Source organism: Oncorhynchus tshawytscha, linkage group LG07 (assembly GCF_018296145.1).
Source record: "Oncorhynchus tshawytscha isolate Ot180627B linkage group LG07, Otsh_v2.0, whole genome shotgun sequence".
In the NCBI taxonomy this organism is placed as follows: domain Eukaryota; kingdom Metazoa; phylum Chordata; class Actinopteri; order Salmoniformes; family Salmonidae; genus Oncorhynchus; species Oncorhynchus tshawytscha.
The window spans coordinates 24,027,672-24,049,127 of NC_056435.1; the positions used below are offsets into that span (position 1 = coordinate 24,027,672).

Below are 21,456 nucleotides of genomic sequence, written 5' to 3' on the forward strand. Positions count from 1 at the left end.
CAACCAGTGTGTGCCCAGTGGGGTGCAATTTGGTCTTATTCTGCTTGATGTTGCGCAATTTTGACTCAATCATTCAGCTAAATGCTGTAATTTGATTTAGTCAGTGGACTCACTCCACAGTGAGGTAAGTCCACATTGAATTTACCCGGCTTATCTCCGTCACTGCTGACACTCACGATGTACCGGTAGGTCGGTAGGAAATAAAGACTGCAGGCTTCACATTCACGCTCAGCACAGCAGCTGGTTTTCAGATCATGTTCAAGTTTTATTAGTCGTGTGTACACGATTTGCATGGTATACGTCGTTCAACAAAATGCTTACTTGTAGATTCCTTTGTCGACAATGCAAGAACACCAAGAAATAATACAAAATAAGAATACAAAACAAAGTAAAAAGCAGTAGAATAGAATAAACATTTAAGCATAAGTATAATACAGGAAGGCACAATTTATGGTCCAATATTTACACGTATATTGGGGGGGGGCAAGTGTATTAATTGAGTAGTATAATAGGAGTCTGGCAGCAGCAGTTGTGATGTGTGTGTGTGTGTGTGTGTGTGTGTGTGTGTGTGTGTGTGTGTGTGTGTGTGTGTGTGTGTGTGTGTGTGTGTGTGTGCATGGATGAGTGCATATGTGTTAAGGTGTGGACAATCAAAGCAGGTGGTCAGTCCAGTACAAGTGTTCAGCAGTCTGATGGCTTGTAGATACCAAAAGGCTCAGAGACTGTTTCTATCAGAACTCATGCTCTGATACCATCTGCACAACAGTAAGGGAGAGAACAGCTTGTGGCTAGGGTGTGTGGGGTCCTTGATACAGCCTTCCTCAGGCACTGTTTCGAGTAGATGTCCTGGATGGGTGGGAGCACATGATGTACTGGGCCATCTTTACCACAAGCTGGAGGGCCTTGCGGTTGAGGACTGAGCAATTTCCGTACCAGGTCGTGATGCAGCCGATCAGGATGCTTTCGATGGTGCAGTGGTAGTATTTGTTTTTTGCAGACAAATGAGTCGTAACCCCGTCCTTGTGGGTATTACTGCACTTGCTACAATCAACGGAAAAGTACAATCCCACTCGCTCGACTGCCAAAACCAAACAAACACGTGAAGGAGATGCAGTTTTACATAGGAATGTATATGGTTTCTTCTTTGTGGATGTACAGTTGAAGTCGGAAGTTTACATACACTCAGGTTGGATTCATTGAAACTCGGTTTTCAACCACTACACAAATTTCTTGTTAACAAACTAGTTTTGGCAAGTCGGTTAGGACATCTACTTGTGCATGACAAGTAATTTTTCCAACAATTGTTTACAGACAGATTATTTCACTTAATTCACTACATCACAATTCCAGTGGGTCAAGTTGAATGTGCCTTTAAACAGCTTAGAAAATTCCAGAAAACAACGTCATGGCTTTAGAAGCTTCTGATAGGCTTATTGACATCATTTGAGTCAATTGGAGGTGTACCTGTGGATGTATTTCAAGGCCTACCTTCAAACTCAGTGCCTCTTTGCTTGACATCATGGGAAAATCAAAAGAAATCAGCCAAGACCTCAGAAAAATAATTGTAGACCTCCACAAGTTTAGCTGATCCTTGGGAGCAATTTCCAAACGCCTGAAGGTACCACGTTCATCTGTACAAACAATAATACGCAAGTATAAACACCATGGGACCATGCAGCCGTCATACCGCACAGGAAGGAGACGCGTTCTGTCTCCTGGAGATGAAGGTACCTTGGTGCGAAAAGTGCAAATCAATCCCAGAACAACAGCGAAGGACCTTGTGAAGATGCTGGAGGAAACAGGTACAAAAGTATCGATACCCACAGTAAAACAAGTCCCATATCGACATAATCTGAAAGGCTGCTCAGCAAGGAAGAAGCCACTGCTCCAAAACCGCCACAAAAAAAGCCTGTCTACGGTTTGCAACTGCACATGGGGACAAAGATTGTACTTTTTGGAGAAATGTGCTCTGGTCTGACGAAACATAAATCGAACTGTTTGGCCGTAATGACCATTGTTATGTTTGGAGGAAAAAGGGGGAGGCTTGCAAGCCGAAGAACACCATCCAAACCGTGAAGCACGGGGGTGGCAGCATCATGTTGTGGGGGTGCTTTGCTCAGGAGGGATTGGTGCACTTCACAAAATAGATGGCATCATGAGGGAGGACAATTATGGGGATATATTGAAGAAACATCTCAAGACATCAGTCAGGAAGTTAAAGCTTGGTCTTCCAAATGGACAATGACCCCAAGCATACTTCCAAAGTTGTGGCAAAATGGCTTAAGGACAACAAAGTCAAGGTATTGGAATGGCCATCACAAAGTCTTGACCTCAATCCCATAGAAAGCTTGTGGGCAGAACTGAAAAGTATGTGTGAGCAAGGAGACCTACAAACCTGACTCAGTTACACAAGCTCTGTCAGGAGGAATGGCCCAAAAGCTTGTGGAAGGCTATCCGAAACGTTTGACCCAAGCTAAACAATTGAAATACAATGCTACCAAATACTAATTGAGTTTATGTCAACTTGTGATGAAAGAAATAAAAAATGTGATGAAAGAAATAACAGATGAAAGAAATAATTATCTCTAATATTATTCTGACATTTCACATTCTTAAAATAAAGTGGTGATCCTAACTGACCTAAGAATTCTTATTAGAACTAATGTCAGGAATTGTGAAAAACTGAGTATAAATGTATTTGGCTAAGGTGTATGTAAACTTCTGACTTCAACTGTACATAGTAGCTCCCCAGCGCCAACACTTGGTTTGGAATGTAAATACATTCTAGCATGGCTAGTAGCTAACGTTAGCCAGCTGGAACCAGCTAGGCAGCACCAGTTATCCATATGACGTTGAGAAATAGTGCACTGTAGGTAGTTCCGAAGACATCCGGAAATAAGTTAATATGTAAAAACTGTAAAATATAACTATGTTTGTAGTTATAGATAACCACATTGTGACTACAACTAAGTTACTAAGTCTTTCACCAAACTGTGTTGTTACTTTAGTGAGTAAAATCTCTCGCATCCGACCCTTTCAAATAGGAAATCTGAGGAAAACGCTTCCGAAATTCTATCAACATCTCCTGTGCTACTTGCGCATCAAGCACTCTTCGCAATTGCTCCTTTCCCTTCCGGGGTGGCGACTAGGCCCTCCCCCACCCACCCTTCAGCAAATCAGATCACGCCTCCACATTGCTGCCCCCCTCTTATAGGCAGAAACTTAAAATGGAAGTAACTGTGGTAAGGACTGTTCAGTTCATCGTTGGCCTAACCAATCAGAAATCCATGCTTCAAGATTGTTTTGTTCACGTGGACTAGGAAATGTTTTGGGTTGCCTCTGAGAATCGTATTGGCTTATACACTGACTCGGTGACCGAGTTCATCAGGAAGTGCATAGAGGATTTTGTTCCCACTGTGACAATTGGAACTTATCCAAACCTAAAACTGTGGACAGGTGGCAGCATTCGCACAAAACTGAAAGCGCGAAGTACCGTATTTAACCACAACACAAGCAATACCCCATAACGACAAAGCAAAAACGTTTTTTTATTTTTTATTTCCAAACGTATAAAAATGAACAAAATGAAGGAGTTGATCGTGAACTTCAGGAGGCAGCGGAGAGAGCATGCTCCCATCAACAGGGCAGCAGTGGAGAAGGTGAAAAGCGTTAAGTTCCTCGGCGTGCAAATCCCTGACAACCTGAAATGGTCCATTCACACAGACAGTGTGAAGAAGGCACGACAGCACCTCTTCAATCTCAGGGGGCAGAAGAAAAAATCCCACAAACTTCTACAGATGCTTCATTGAGAGCATCCTGTCAGGAATGTATCACAACCTAGTACGGCAATTGCACCGACTGCAACTGCAGGGGTCTCCAGAGGGTGGTGGTGGGGTCAGCCTAATGCATCACCGGGGGCACACTGCCTGCCCTCCAGGACATCTACAGCACCTGGTGTCACAGGAAGGCCAAAGCAGATAATCAAGGACCTCAGCCACCCGAGCCACAGTGCAGGTGCATTAAAGCTGGGACCGAGAGACTGAAAAACAGCTTCTATCTCAAGGACATCAGACTGTTAATTGTCACCACTAGCCGGCCTCCGCCCTGTACACTGCCCTGAACCATAGTCACTGTTACTAGCCGGCTATCACCCAGTACTCTACCCTGCAACTTAGAGACTGCTGCCCTATGTACTGTACATAGTTATTGAACACTAATCACTTTAATAATGTTTATGTACTGGTTTGCCCACTTCATATGTATATACTGTATTCTAGTCATCATATATAACTACTGCTGTACACACACTTTATATACATATTTATATTCCGGACTGATTTCTCGTTCTCATATCTCTTAATTTCTTAATTTTTATTTTATGGATTTGTGTGTTTTGTTTTGTATTGTTAGATATCACTGCACTGTTGGTGCTAAAAACATAAGCATTTTGTTGCACCTGCAATAATATCTGCAAAATATGTGTACTGTGCACAACCAATAAAATGTCATTTGATTTTGACACACACACACTGCAAAGTGGACTTAAGCGGACTCTGGAATCACTTAAAGACCCACAGACTCACATTCAAACATACCGTGCACTGCGGGTGCATCAAAGTGCACGTATTCCTGCAACCTGCACTCTACACTGGAGCATCATTCACCACCAACCACAACTAAATAATTAGCCAATACATAATACATGGTGACACAGTGCAGCCAGCCGATCTATTAAAAGTGATTCATCCAGCTAGGTTCTGGAGAGCGGCTGGATGGAAAGTGGCACTGTAGCACAGTGATAATTACATAACAAACAAAGAGCACATGTCTGTTTAAATGACACATTTTTTTTCAATCCAAGTGTAACTTTCCTCAATGAAAGAATTGATCCCTAATTTAAAAAAAAAAGCTGATGTGAAAAAGATAACAGCACTTGCGATAGTGACATCTCAGCTGTAACTTCCTATCCTGTATTATTCAGCCACAGCCTACCTTAGTCAAATGCAGATAGCAGTCCCACCCAAAACCCCTCCACTCTCAGTGAGTCTCCCGTATCCATTAGCCTACAAGTCTACACAGAGTATACCAAACATTAGGAACACCTTCCTAATATTGAATTGACTATGTGACGCTGCTACAGTGTGCTTGCTAATGATCTCAGTTGATTAATGGTTACCCGAACTATCTGCACTGACCCTATCTTGCACTGACGCTATGCACAATCACAAGACTATACACTGAGTGTACAAAACATTAAGGACACCTTCCTAATACTGTGTTGCACATACCCCATTCAAAGGGTACTTAAATATTTGGTCTTGCTCATTCACCCTCTGAATGCCACACATCCATGTCTCAATTGTCTCAAGGTTTAAAAATCCTTATTTAGCGTGTCTCCTCCCCTTCATCTACACTGATTGAAGTGGATTTAACAAGTGACATCAATAAGGGATCTTATCTTTCACCTGGATTCACCTGGCCAGTCATGGGAAGAGCAGGTGTTCTTAATGTTTTGTACACTCAATGTATATCTACGATCTGGCCTCACCATAACGCGCGGCCAGTCGTCAGGACTCAACAGCAGTTGAAGACGACTTGCTAAGTGGTGTGTTATCAAATGTAAAACTAACTGTATGTTCTTTTAAAAACATCACAGCGTACACGAAAACCCTTGGGATATTCCTACACGTGAACGTCCAAAACTGACCACGGACCACGGCGGTTAAGAATAGCACAGCTTTGGAACAATTTTGGAAGAACTTAGAACTGAAGATCAGAGACTACCGGTCCACTCGGGGTTAAGAACTTACCTGCATGAGACGGTGATCTCTACTTTAGTAGCGGGGATGTTCCCGGTGATCGGGTCGAACTCATACACCGAGGCCATGTCCCCCAGTTTGTCCATGACGTCCCCCTCCATGGGCGCAAGCCCAAGGGCGAGCGCGCGGGGCGACTCGGGAGCGATCCGTGACTCGCACAGCCTGGCCCCAGTCGAGCGCGTGTTGGGTGGTGATTGTGTCGTGTCCCCCCTCCCGGTGAGTCGCGAGGACAGGTCGGAGATCAGATCACACGCCAGCCCCCCGCGATGAGACCGGGAGAGCCAGCCAGAGAGAGAGAGAGAGAGAGAGAGAGAGAGAGAGAGAGAGAGAGAGAGAGAGAGAGAGAGAGAGAGAGAGAGAGAGAGAGAGAGAGAGAGAGAGAGAGAGAGGTATTCAGGGAAACCGGACACCAACAGCCTTTCTCTGAAGAAGCGCACAAAACAAACTGTCCAAAGATAGTGCAGTTTTGGCTGGAGAGACCATGAAAGTGACGTGCCGCTCTACCGCGCTAGCTACAGTTGTTGCCGCACCGCTGACAGGCAGCGCATTGTAGGGGAGTAGCCTGATGACCTGCTCTTTGCGCGTCAAGCAGAGCTCTACTCCAACCGCTGGCTGATGAGCTCAGACTGCGCGGACCAGAGACTGAAGACAGAGAACGCGTTTTCTACACTACACTACTGCTCTGTACTCCACCTCCCTCCTTCCTTCTCTACACAAGTTATTCCACGCGGGCGTTCACAGACCAGCCCATGCCCGCCTCTTAGCCAGATGCGTAGCCTACAGCTAGCCAGCTCTGGGTTTGCTGCTGTCACAGTTCCAAGTGTAATAATGAGATGGACAGCCGTTTTGACACATGGGTGTGGGTGGGATAATATTGCTTCTCTCAGCAAGAAGAAACAAAATATGTTATTTTCTGTGAGAAATTAATTTTGCAGCGCTGCTCGAATGTAAAAAAAATGTAGGCTACCAAAATTAGAATTCCATTATTTCCAACTCTACAGGAAACCTGAATCCTACATGGATGCATTAGGCCTATGCAGTTATCGACACGTCGGCTCTTTTAGATATCGATCCATTGATTCATTTAGTCAGTTGTTGCTGTTACATAACTATATGTGTGAGAGAGAAAGAAAAAGAAAAAACGAGAGAGAGAGAATGTATAGAGCTACATTGAAAGTGTGTCTCGTTTCAGCACCACATTGGTGGACAGCTCCCAAGTCGGCGGCAGCTTGTGCTGCTTTCATAGAGCGATCTGCTTTTATCGAGCGATCCGCTTTTATAGAGCGATCCACTTTTTTCCCCACAATTTTTCTGTGGAAGACAATGAACCTCGAGACTAGAAGCCACACAGGAAAGTGATGATTTTTCATCTGTAAAAGTTGCCCTCCACCTCAATGCTCCCAGTTCTTACTAAGGGTCTGGCTTCCAGAAATCAATTTACACCCCAACATGGGCTCACGCTTGTCTCTCTCTGCAACAGGAACTAGGCTGACAGTGACAACCCAACCTCTCTTTCAGATGCACACACAACCCTGCTCCTTCTCACACAAACACAAAGATAACGTCACTTAACCTCTCTCCTTTCGCCCTCTCTCTCTCTCTTTTTCACGGCACAAGATTGCACACGCACACGCACACGCACACACCCTGGTAGAAGAGTCCTGCCTGTAAAGGCATGGTAGTTATGGTGGCTGGGGTTGGTGTGTGCAGGCTAAGGGTGGGTGGGTGGTGTTAGTGCAGATGTATCCAATAAGGGGGTTGGCATGGCCTGGCAAAGATAGAGAAAGAGGAGGAGGAGTGAGGCCTTGCCATTTGTAATTGTGACAGCCTTAGTCACAATTGTCACTGGCCCTGTGATAACAATGGCAAACAGTAAAATGGCCAGCTCCCACTGTGCCAGCCTCTAGTCAACCTTCTTTAATAATAATAAATAAAACTAAGCTAACATATGGAATTGTTTTAAGGTAGTCATACCATGGATCATTTAGCTATTTGATTTAGAATTTTAGGACCCCTTTAGGTCTCCATTTCTTAATAATTAGTTTTACTTGATCAATTATTGAATTTAGTCTTTACTACTATAGCCCATAGAAAGGCATTGAATAACTCATTCATAAATAGCAAAAAAGAGTAAAAATAAATTAATCATAAGGAATAAGGTTTTGAAGTGTCTGTCCTGAGAGACCGGCCCACTTAACATCGCCAGCTGTCATCATAGGCAGCTCTATGGTGACAAACATCTCGGTTCCCAAGGCAAAAACCCGGTGCTACCCAGGAGTTCGAGTACAGGACATCACAAGGCTGCTTCCGACTGTTCTACAACAGATGCCAGGAGCTGACACTGTCGTAGTCCATGTGGGGTCAAATGACATCAGGAAGGCTAGCTCGGAACATCTGAAAATGGATTTTAAAGAACTGATTTTAGCATTAAAAGACTCCAAAAAACGGCCAATCATTCCAGGTCCAGCACCATCGTTGGTCAGTGGGTGTGAAAGATTCAGCAGGCTACTGGCATTGCACATCTGGCTAAACGATTACTGTAGCTCTGCTGGAGTCACTTTTATAGATAACTTTGACACCTTCTGGAAACAGAAGATACTCTACAGGAATGGCGGTGTCCATCCAAATCATCTTGGCTCCTTGAACTCTGTCCACGCATTTCAAGGATGCGTTGAAACAATGATTTATCAATGACCTAAGACCAGCTCAGTTAATCCCTACCATTGGGACAATGAGTCGTCATAATGCTGCATCAAATGCACATTATCCTAGGGGCGTTGGCAGACACAATGTAAGTGACTTCATTTATGTCCCTCTAATTGCCCTGAATACTTTTGTTAATCCAACAGCTATTGGATGCAGTAATCATGAGCCTATGAACCAGAGTTATACTGTTAGCACTGAGGCGGTGTGCCCTAATAGGAAGACCACTTTGTGCAGCTCACCCTGCACTATCAAGTCTACTTCTGATAAGCTTCCCAGTAAAGCATTAAAAACAATCAAGCAACCCAGAAAAGTGCTAAAAATAGCCCATATGAACACAGGCAGCCTGAGAAACAAGGTTCATGAAGTCAATAACTTGCTTGTAACAGACATTCATATTCTGACTCTGAAACTCACTTAGATCATACCTTTGATGATACAGTGGTAGAAATACATGGTTATGACATCTACTGAAAATACATAAATGCCAACAGGGGCGGTGTTGTGGTCTATAGAAAGAGCCACATTCCTGTAAAGCTTAGAGACGATCTAATGTTAAATACTGTTGAAGTAATATGGCTACAGGTTCACCTGCCTCACCTAAAGCCCATTCTTGTGGGAAGCTGCTATAGACCACCAAGTGTTAACAGTCAGTATCTGGATAATATGTGTGAAATGCTTGATAATGTATGTGATATTAAGAAATCATGTGACTACATTAAATAAAAAATAAAAATAAACTATACTATGAAACAAAGATAAATTATATAAAGAATGACAGTAAAAAGCTTTGGGGCACCTTAAATTCAATTTTGGGGAAAAATGCCAACTCGGCTCCATCATTCATTGAATCAGATGGCTCATTTATCACAAAACCCACTGATATTGCCAACTACTTTATTAATGACTTTTTCATTGGCAAGATAAACAAACTTAGGGATGACATGCCAGCAACTACACATACAAGTATATCTGACCAAATTATGAAAGACAAGAATTGTACTTTTGAATTCCGTAAAGTCAGTGTGGAAGAGGTGAAAAAATTATTGTTGTCGATCAACAATGACGTGCCACCGGGGTCTAACAATCTGGATGGAAAATTACTGAGGATGATAGCAGACGATGTTGACACTCCTATTTGCCTCATTTTCAATCTAAGCCTACTAGAAAGTATGAGCCTTCGGGCCTGGAGGGAAGCTAAAGTTATTCCGCTACCCAAGAATAGTAAAGCCCCCTTTACAGGCTCAAATAGCCGACCAATCAGCCTGTTACCAACCCTTAGTAAACTTCTGAAAAAAATTGTGTTTGACCAGATACAATGCAATTTCACAGTAAACAAATTGACAACAGAATTTCAGCACGCATATAGAGAACGACACTTAACAAGCACAGCACTTACACAAATGACTTATGATTGGCTGAGAGAAATATTGTGGGGGCTGTCTTGTTAGACTTCAGTGCAGCTTTTGATATTATCGATCATACTCTGCAGCTGGAAAAACTGATGTGTTATGGCTTTACACCCCCTGCTATAATGTGGATAAAGAGCTATTACTTGTCTAACAGAACACAGAGGGTGTTCTTTAATGGAAGCCTCTCATGCATAATCCAGGTAGAAGCAGGAATTCCCCAGGGTAGCCGTTTAGTCCCCTTGCTTTTTTCAATCTTTACTAGCGACATGCCACTGGCTTTGAGTAAGGCCAGTGTGTCTATGTATGCGGATGACTCAACACTATACATGTCAGCTACTACAACGACTGAAATGACTGCAACACTTAACAAAGAGCTGCAGTTAGTTTCAGAATGGGTAGCAAGGAATAAGTTAGTCCTAAATATTTCCAAAACTAAAAGCATTGTATCTGGGACAAATCATTCACTGAAGCCTAAATCTCAACTACATCAACTACAACTGTCTTGGTCAAAACATATTGATTCAACAGTAGCTGAGATGGGGAGAAGTCTGTCCATAATAAAGCATTGCTCTGCCTTCTAAAGAACACTATCAACAAGGCAGGTCCTACAGGTCCTAGTTTTGTCGCACCTGGACTACTGTTCAGTAGTGTGGTCAGGTGCCACAAAAAAGGACTTGGGAAAATTGCAGTTGGCTCAGAACAAGGCAGCCCGGCTGGCCCTCGGCTGTATACTGAGAGCTAACATTAATAATATGCATGTCAATCTCTCATAGCTCAAAGTGGAAGAGAGATTGACATCATCATTACTTTTTCGTAAGAGGCGTTGACAAGCTGAAGGTACCGAGCAGTATTTTTAAAATACTAGCACACATCTTGGAAACACGTGCATACCCCACAAGACATGCCACCAGAGGTCTCTTCACAGTCCCCAAGTCCAGAACAGACTATGGGAGGCGCACAGTACTACATAGAGCCATGACTACATGGAACTCTATTCCACATCAGGTAACTGATGCAAGCAGTAGAATCAGATTTAAAAAGCAGGTAAAAATACACCTTATGGAACAGCAGGAACTGTGAAGTAACACAAACATAGGCACAGACACATGCATACACACACATGATAACATACACATTTTACACACACGTACACATGGATTTTGTGTTGTAGATATGTGGTAGTGGAGTATAAGCCTGATGGTACGCACTTAGTGTGTTGTGAATTCTGTAATGAATGTATTGTTATGTTTTTATAACTGTATAACTTCCTTAATTGTGCTGGACCGCAGGAAGAGTAGCTGCTGCCTTGACAGCAGCTAATGGGGATCCATAATAAATATAAATACAAATATATCTAGGAGATACAAGGCGGCTCAGGAAATATTTGTTTGTTTGCACAAAACTACCTCTACACTTCCATTTGTTTGTATAGGTTACCTTCAGATGAGTCCTGTGACACTTGTCGTAGAGCAAAACAGAGAACACCATCGTGTTTGTGAGAGTCTCCCTTTTCCATAGTGGGAGTCATATTAGTTTGTAGCTCAAACGGTTCGGATGGCACATCAGCGTTACAGACTTCAGACAAGTCCTGTAACACTTGTGGGGATCCTAGCTCAAAACGGAGAACACCATCATGTCCGTGAGAGTCTCCCCTTTCCATAGAGTGGTATATTTATAGACCATACCGTTCGGACGCTACATACGTTTTTGTTAGAAGACCCATTTTTGGGATGTCTCATGGTCTGAGAAACACAGCTGTAGCTCGGTCACCTTCCACCGCAGATGCAGAAAGCCAACAGGCGGATGCAGTGGATTGAGACGTAGCCCGGGCAAGCATTTATTTATTTATTTATTTTTCTTTCTTTCTTTTTATTGGATCTGAATGTCATCAAGACCAAAAGCTTAATCATAGATTTTAGGAAGCAACCATCAGCTCCAAAGGCAATCCCCATCGGCGACCAGAGCATAAAACAGGCGGAGAAGTATAAGTACTTCGGTACAAGAGTTGATAATAAGATGAACTTTTAGAGCCAACAGTGGGCGAGTGTTATTATCTAAATGTCAACCCAGACTGTTTTCCCTGCTAAACTTAGAAGGCTGATTGTCGATCAATCTATTTTATATTCCTTATACAGATATTTTATGAAGCCTGTCTTAACATTTAGTGTAGTTGTCTGGTTTGGCTCCATCCCATGGACAAGTCAGATTACCCTAGAGAGTTGTGCAAATCAGTGGTAAGATTGTAGAGAGAAAGCAAAAGGCTCTCCCAGACATTTACAAAGACCACACATGTAAGAGGGGTAAATCAATCATTTTGGATCTTACACATCCACCGAACAGGAATTGTATATGTTTAGAATATGTTCCTAAAACTTCTACATTCATGTGCATGCTACCATGATTACAGATAATTCAGAATGAATTGTGAATAATGATGAGGGAGAAAGTTAGACGGTCAAAGATCACACCTAGAGCTGTTATGGTGACCATATTACCACACCGGCGGTCACGAGTCATGACGGCCATCAAATTCCACGTGACCGTTTAGTCACAGTAATTAGGCTTCTCCAAGCTCTGATGCTGCTGATGGTGATTAGTAGCCTACCAAACTAGCTAACTGCCTGGTACTCAGCACTCTATTGTCCCCCTAATCACTCTGACATCAATGCAAATGTCTTCGAAAATATAATCAAACACTTCACGAGAGCCCATGACCTAATGTTGTGTAACATTTCTATAGGCTATGCAATTGCGTGAGAAAACAGAGTGATGGCCTCTATTAAAAACAGGAGGATCCCACCAGCCTTCTATAGACAAGGCCTACTACATTTATTTCTCACCTTTCCGAATATTAAGCACATTGCTTCGCTTAACAACAGGAGTATAGCCTACCTGGCTAACATGAAAATGAACCATGGGAAGCATCCTCCATTCGCAATTCTTTTATTATAATTGTTTCCCATGCCCCTGTTCCAAGACAGGTGCATGATAATGGTCCATTCTAAATCAAAACTAATATCACGCATATATTACTTATTACACAGTACCAGTCAAAAGTCTGGACACACCTACTCATTCAAGGGTTTTTATTTATTTAGAATATGTTCTACATTAAAGAATAACAGTGAAGATGTAAAAACTATCAAATAACACACATGGAATCATGTAGTAACCAACATTTATTTCTTCAAACAAATCCAAATTTGAGAAAATGCCAAGAGTGTGCAAAGCTGTCATCAAGGCAAAGGGTGGCTACTTTAACACATTTGTTGAACACTTTTTTGTTTACTATATGATTCCATGTGTGTTATTTCATAGTTTTGATGTCTTCACTGTTAAAAAAATATTTAAAAAATTACAACTTGAATGAGTAGGTGTGTTCAAACTTTTGACGGTACTGTATGTATAGGCACCATTCAATTAAGAATAGTCGGATGGGTGACAAAAAAGCCTATTACTTGTGAATGACGCCCAGTTTGCGCCTCAAGGCAAGAAACAAAACATACCTTCTTTTGCGACTTTTTCAAAATCATAGCCTCACACCTCATGTCTCCTAGCCAATGTGCCTATACTGTATGTTTTGATAAGCTTTGTATCACAACTAAAGTGGTCAAATAACTTCTTACAATTAAGCACATTAATCCACTCTATAACCGGTGTAGAACTTGACTGGCACACATAGGCTTTGTGTGAGTTTCAAGTTTGGGGAAGATAATTTAACCCACAAAAATGCACCTTTATAATAAAGCATTACACGCATAGTCATATTTGCAGTCACTTTGGAGAACAGTGTTTATCCGCTAATTGATTGCATTTTGGAACATTTGCGCTTATAACCTACTGCCGTGAGCACATTGCTGAGCTTATAATGTGAAAAAATGGCCTAATAGTTTATCAACATTATAAGCTAAACAAAGTGCCTCATTGCTTTTAACCAATAAAATAGATACACTTTTTTTTTACTATGGGGGGTAGTAAATTGCTTTTGCTGTTTGTTAGGCCTACTCATCTTGTTGACTGGTGAAAAGTAGGCTAAATGTGGACAGATCTAACATCATCCATATGAGCCTCAGAATTCGACAAGAGGGACACACGCAGTGTGCTACTCCGCACAGAAGGACCCGATCACGTGACGGGCACTGGCTTCATCTGAGAGAGCCATGTGAGTGAGAGGAGCACTGCAGCCGGGAGAAGGGAGAAGGGAATTATAATGATTAACTCCCAAGGTTACAATGGTGACTTTGGCCGCAAAAGGCATGGATTTCTTTAGGGGGCATATCGAGGCCTAGTGAGAATATTATCAAGTGCTTGTCAAAATGTGAATGAGAGAGTGATGAAGTTGTGTGCAGCTTGCACATTTAAAAAAAACATCATTAGAGTCCCATCATGTTCAATTGTATTATTCATACTAGAAAATATATATATTTTTAAATGCCACAAAATTCTAAGCAAATCTTGTCTGCTAAATGAACTAGTGTAACCCACAGCCATAGTCATATCAGGGCCGAGCATAAGGACAACTCAGAGTATACAATTCTGTTCTTCTGAAATAGACTACATTTCTTCATATCATGTTTCTTTAGACCTGTCTAATATAAATAATGGATGTATTGTGAAGGTGTAGGCTATATTACATGGATTTGTTGTGATGTTGTAGGCGATATTACATGGATTTATTGTGATGTTGTAGGCTATATTACATGGATTTATTGTGATGTTGTAGGCTATATTACATGGATTTATTAGACTATTTCAAATATAGATGTTCCAAAGGTCCCCATCAGTGGCTTGTAGGCTGTGTGGAAGCCAGGAGATGCTAAAAGTGTTTATGCTAATTAACGGTCAATTACCGTGAGACCAGCAGTTATTTGCTTGACAATCACCGGCTGACAAAATTGAATGACCCCCACAGCCCTAATCATACCCCCAAAGACATAACCTTCCCTGTTATTGGTAAAGGTGAGAGGTTAACATGTCTTGGGGGTATGATCTTTGACCCTCTGTAACTTTCTCACTCATCATTATTCACGATTCATTCGGGATTATCAGTAATCATGGTCGCATCCACATTAATGTATAAGTGTCAATCATTTCAGACCCCCACTGTACACTTCAGAAATGGACTGCACTGTTCCCATGAAACGTAGGGTACTCCCATGAATTGTAGTCTGTACCCCTGGCCTATGATGCACAGGACCCAAAGGGAGACTGCACACGCGAGCCGCTTCTCCCTGTGAGGAGCAAGGGAACTCACCTGTTCCCTGAGGGAACGGGGAGCCCTGAGGCAGCCGTGGAAGGGACTGGGCAAACAGTGGTGGGGAACGGTGGCTTTTCAAACTTCATGACCCTCCCAGAAGCCTCAGCGGTACACATGAGGGTCCAGATGGAATGGTCAGCAAGGTGGCTTAACTCTGATAACTTCTCCTGGTCAACAGTGCAACCACCTTCGGCCAGGTAGCTTGAACAGCTCCTTGGCCTGTATTGCCATGGAGACAAAGAGGGCAGCTGCATTACCGGAGCGCACCACCTGAGCTGTTGATTGGTAGATCCAGTCATGCACGGCCGCTATGCGCACATCTAGCAGGGTCAACGAGAGCCAGTGTGGTCCACGCTGAGGCAGGTAACGCAGAACTGATGGGAATCAGACTGTGACAAGTTAATGGCCGAAATTGCCAAGACAAACTGCCTAGGCTTGCGCTGCTCCCCCCTTGGTTGGTACCTTAGTCAACGTCATTTCGACTAAGGTATGGTTCGGAATTACCAGGGGAAGGCTAGCTAGCTACTCCACATGCTGCTAACTAGATGGAGAAGCCTGGCGAGACACGGGGTAACAATAGCTGGAAGCCAGGTAGGCAGAATGCTTTATTTACCAGGGGAGTAGGAGATAAAGACAGTCTTTATACATTCAGGGTAGTGGAAGTACAGTAGCACTAGAAGGGATGCTAGCTAATTAGATAGCTATCACCACCCGAGTGACGATAGCTAGCTAGCTACAGAGGTCAGATCTTAATTTGACCCGTTTTGTCCCAGGTGGAAAATAAGACTGCAGCAGGAGGATTTTAATATCTGAAGAAATATTTAGAATCGCCGCCAGGGAGCAGGTACATTGTACCTTAGACTGCAGGTCCACTGGACACCAGTTCAAGTAGCCTATATAGGGTACGTGCGGGCTACACAATCGGATCATTAATTGTAAAATGTATTTAGATAGCCTATAGCCTACATTAGGCCCACAAGGTAATTGCATTTATTTAAATGTTTTCAATAAGTAAAATTAATAGTTGATAATTTACACATCAAAGAAAAGCTGACAATAAACAGCGCTGCTAACACGCAAACTTTACTCTGTAAAGAGAAGCTGAAGTTAGCAGAATTCCTGAAAATAGAAAAGAAGCCAATCAACGCCCTGTTGTGGAGTGGTAACCCACACTGAAGGAACAGTTGGGTAGAGAGGTACGTTTTCTGAAGAAAGCTGCTAAATGGGTTCATAAGCAAATAGACTCGTGAAGAGGAGTAAAATGAGGAAACCAGAGCATTGAGCGGTGCTCACACCCACAAAGCTCTGATTGGCCTGTTAGGAGTGATTGAATAAGGCTTAAGCGAATACATGCACGCGAGCCTGTGTCCCATAGTGAGATGTTGAACCGAGTTGACTGAAAGAGAACCTCAGTACAACAACCCAATGTAGCCTACTCTGCAAAACAATGTCAGGGCGAAGGTTGAAAAAACGTCTTCGGTAAAGTATACTCTGACCAAAATAAACATTGTAATCCTTCATAAATTGATAACGTCTTAATGCCTGCCTTTGGAAATAAGAGTATGTTCCAGTGAGCCGTTTTGATCACAGCTGTTGTCAGTAGAGCTGTGTGCTGTGAGACACAGACGACCTTGCCCCCTTTAGATACTACCGGAGTTGGCTAATGCACTGATCCAAGAGGACTGATGATCAAAGGTCCAACATTCCATCTCCACAGGACACACCCTTACAGAGTGTCTGACTCTCTGCGGGAGAGTGAGTGTGTGTGACGGAAGGACCAAAAGGCGTGTGTGTGTGTGTGTGTAACTAAAAAGCCCTCTGTTCACCTGTAAATGTATTCTTCTTCCAAGAGGAGTTTGTTGTTGTTCTTGTTGTATATCCTAATCGTGTCTGCACATTCACTTCCGTCTGCATACCCCAGTGTGTTTATACATGTGGGTAGCCTAGTGGTTAGAGCATTGGACTAGTAACCGAAAGGTTGCAAGTTCAAATCCCTGAGCTGACAAGGTACAAATCTGTTGTTCTGCCCCTGAACAGGCAGTTAACCCACTGTTCCAAATAAGAATTTGTTCTTAACTGACTTGCCTAGTTAAAGAAAAAAAGATCAACACACTCTCCTTTGAGCAAGTCTTTTTTAACATCTATTTAAGGCAGCTCTCTCTATCTAACTCGGACAACGTCATGGTGGAATTGGCGTTCTACCCCGCTGTGGAGTTGATCCATTTCTGCGGTGTGCTGAGTGCCAGTCAGGAGGACCGGGTGGTGCTGGCAGAGGGCGCCAGCGTCAACGTCTTCTGTCTGTTCGTCCTGGCTCAGCCGCACTGCCCGGTGGTGGGGCACTACACCGGCATGCTCATATATCTCATCACAGCCCTGGTGTCTTGCAGCTTCCTGCCATGGAAAGAAACATGAAATACAGCGGTCACGGGCCAGGAGGGGAGTGGAGAGATGGAAGGAAAGGTGGAAGGAAAGAAGGAGAAGAAGAATAAAATGTCAAACTGGGTAAGAGAAGGTGTGCAGCAGTAGAGATAACAAACTTGTTGTCAGAGTAGAGTAAAGTGAAGAGTAAAGTGACTAGTGTTAAATTAAAAAGTGGCCAATGATTTCAAGTCTGTATGTAGGCAGCAGCCTCTCTGCGTTAGTGATGGCTGTTTAACAGTCTGATGGCCTTGAGATAGAAGCTGTGTTGACCTCACCTGACCTCACCTTCTGGATGGTAGCGGGGTGAACAGGCAGTGGCTCGGGTGGTTGTTGTCCTTGATTATCTTTTTGGCCTTCCTGTGACAAAAGGTGCTGTAGGTGTCCTGGAGGGAAGGTAGTTTGCAACCAATGATGCATTGTGCAGACCGCACCACCCTCTGGAGAGCCCTGCGGATGTGGGCGGTGCAGTTGTTGTACCAGGCGGTGATAGAGCCCAACAGGATGCTCTCAATTGTAAATCTGTAAAAGTGACAAGGTGACAAGCCAAATTTCTTCAGCCTCCTGAGGTTGAAGAGGCGCTGTTGCACCTTCTTCACCACAGTGTCTGTGTGGGTAGACCATTTGAGTTTGTCAGAGATTTGTACACCGAGGAACTTAAAACTTTCCACCTTCTCCACTGCTGTCCCGTCAATGTGGACAGGGGAGCTCCCTATGCTGTTTCCTGAAGTCCACGATCATCTCCTTTGTTTTGTTGACGTTGAGTGAGAGGTTATTTTCCTGACACCACACTCTGAGAGCCCTCACCTCCTTCCTGTAGGCTTTCTCGTCATTGTTGGTAATCAAGCCTACTACTGTTGTGCCATCTGCAAACTTGAGGATTGAGTTGGAGGCGTGCATGGCCACGCAGTCATGGGTGAACAGGGAGTACAGGAGGGTGCTGAGCACGCACCCTTGTGGGGCTCCAGTGTTGAGGATCAGCGAAGTGGAGATGTTGTTTCCTACTTTCACCACCTGTGGGGGCGGCCCATCAGGAAGTCTTAGGACCCAGTTGCACAGGGCGAGGTTGAGACCCAGGGCCTCAAGCTTAATGATGAGCTTGGAGAGTACAGTACTATGGTGTTGAATGCTGAGCTATAGTCAATGAACAGCATTCTTACATAGGTATTCCTCTTGTCCAGCTGGGATAGGGCAGTGTACAGTGTGATGGCGATTGCATTGTCTGTGGACCTATTGGGGCGGTAATCAAATTGAATTGGGTCTAGGGTGACAGGTAAGGTGGAGGTGATATGATCCCTGACTAGTCTCTTAAAGCACTTCATGATGACAGAAGTGGGTTCTACAGGGCGATAGTCATTTACCTTTGCATTCTTGGGTACAGGAACAATGGTGGCCATCTTGAAGCATGTGCGGGACAGCAGACTGGGATTGGGAGAGATTGAATATGTATGTAAACACACACCAGCCAGTTGGTCTGAGCATGCTCTGAGGACGCGGCTAGGGATGCCGTTTGTGCCGGCAGCCTTGCGAGCGTTAACACGTTTTGATGTCTTACTCACGTCGGTCACGGAGAAGGAAAACCCACAGTCCTTGTTAGCGGGCCGTGTCAGTGGCACTGTATTATCCTCAAATCGGGCAAAGAAAGTGTTTAGTTTGTCTGGAAGCAAGATGTCGATGTCCGTGACGAGGTTGGTTTTCCTTTTGTAGTCCGTGATTGTCTGTAGACCCTGCCACATCTGTCTCGTGTCTGAGCCAATGAATTGTGACTCCACTTTGTTTCTATACTGACATTTCGCTTGTTTGATTGCCTCGCGGAGGGAATAACTACAGTGTTTGTATTAGGCCATATTCCCAGTCACCTTTCCATGGTTAAATGCGGTGGTTCGCGCTTTCAGTTTTGCGTGAATGCCGCCATCTATCCACGGTTTCTGGTTAGGGTAGGTTTTAATAGTCACAGTGGGTACAACATCTCCTATACACATCCTTATAAACTCACTCACCGAATCAGCGTATAAGTCGATGATATTCGCTGAGGCTACCCGGAACATATCAGTCCATGTGATCAAAACAATCTTGAAGCGTGGATTTACGATTGGTCAGACCAGTGTTGAATAGACCTTAGCTCGGTATTTCCTGTTTGAGTTTCTGCCTACAGGAAGGGAGGAGCAAAATAGAGTCGTGGTCAGATTTGCCAAAATGAGGGTGGGGGGGTGGGGGGGGCTTGTATATATCGCGGAAGTTAGAGTAACAGTGGTCCAGTGTTTTTTCAACGTGAGTGCTACAGTCGATATGCTGATAGAATTTAGGTAGTATTGTTTTCAAATTTGCTTTGTTAAAATCCACAGCTACAATAAATGCAGCCTCAGGATATACGGTTTACAGTTTGCAGTGAAGTTCCTTGAGGGCCATCCCGGTATCGACTTGAGGGGGATATGCACGGCTGTGACAATAACCAAAGAGAATTCTCTTGAGAGATAATACGGTCAGCATTTGATTGTGAGGAATTCTAGCTCAGGTGAACAAAAGGATTTGAGTTCCTGTATGTTGTTACCAATTACACCATCGATAATCATGAAACATACACACCCGCCCTTCTTCCCGGAGAGATGTTTATTCTTGTTGGCGCGATACACTGAGAATCCAGGTGGCTGTACCGACTCCGACAGGATATCCCGAGAGAACCATGTTTTCGTGAAACAGAGTATGTTATAATCCCTGATGGTTCTCTGGAAAGCAACCATTGCCCTGATTTCGTCTTCCTTTGTAATCTAGGGACTGGACATTAGCAAGTAATATACTCTGAAGAGGTGGGTGATGTGCGCTTCTCCAAAGTCCGCTCTGTCTCCCTTTTCTCCAGCGGCGTTGTTTTGGGTCGGCCTGTAAAATCAGTTAAAATGCCCTTGGGTGGTGCGGACAAAGGACCTGCTTCGGGAAAGTCGGATTCCTGGTCGTAGTGCTAGTTGACGTCGCTCTGATATTCAATAGTTTTTCCCGTCTGTATGTAATAACACTTAAGATTTTCTGGGCTAACAAAGTAAGAATTTTTTTTAAAATTAGGAAATACATTTTTAAAAATACTGCAAAGTATCCTAAGGACTAGAAGCGAGGCACCCTCTCTGTCGGCGCCATTTAACTTCAGTGTAATTGCAGTGGACATTGCTGCAATTCTGCTAAGACAGAGAAACTATAGCTAGTATTGCAAGGCTGCTGTAAGACAGAGACATTATTGTGTGTTCTAATCATATAATTAGAACTCTTCTAACCTTGGAGGAGTTGGTTTATTGGAATGTACCTCAGCAGTACACACACACACACACACACACACACACACACACACACACACACACACACACACACACACACACACACACACACACACACACACACACACACACACAGTACAATGATTGGTTGGCTGCCACAGCCTTGATGAGGCTCAAAGGGACCTTGATGGCAGGCAAACAGAGGCTGTGAGAAATAGAGAGAGAGATAAAGAGTGATTTTGAGTGTGTTATATTTTCAATCATTTGCTTTGGCTCAGTATACTGTCAGTGACTCAACTGTATCAAATAGAACAAGAACTAAAAACCCTTGAATGAGTAGGTGTGTCCAAACTTTTGACTGGTACAGTCAGGGGTTTTCTTTATTTTTCCTATTAATCTACATTGTAGAATAATAGTGAAGACATCAAAACTATGAAATAACAAATATGGAATCATGTAGTAACCAAAAAAGTGTTAAACAAATCAAAATACATTTTATATTTTATATTCGTAGCCACCCTTTGCCTTGAAGACAGCTTTGCACACTCTAGGCATTTTCTCAACCAGCTTCACGAGGTAGTCAC

General features: G+C 43.4%; 1 protein-coding gene across 1 annotated transcript in view; it reads right to left on the reverse strand.

Moving 5' to 3' along the window:
* cpne5b (copine Vb) overlaps positions 1-6,289 on the reverse strand; it is a 189,470-nt gene extending 183,181 nt beyond the window's left edge. The window contains exon 1 of the mRNA XM_042324199.1: positions 5,811-6,289. Coding sequence (XP_042180133.1) covers positions 5,811-5,920 — 110 coding nt within the window. The 5' untranslated portion in view covers positions 5,921-6,289. The remainder of the gene's footprint in view (positions 1-5,810) is intronic.
* Positions 6,290-21,456: the final 15,167 nt, after the last annotated feature.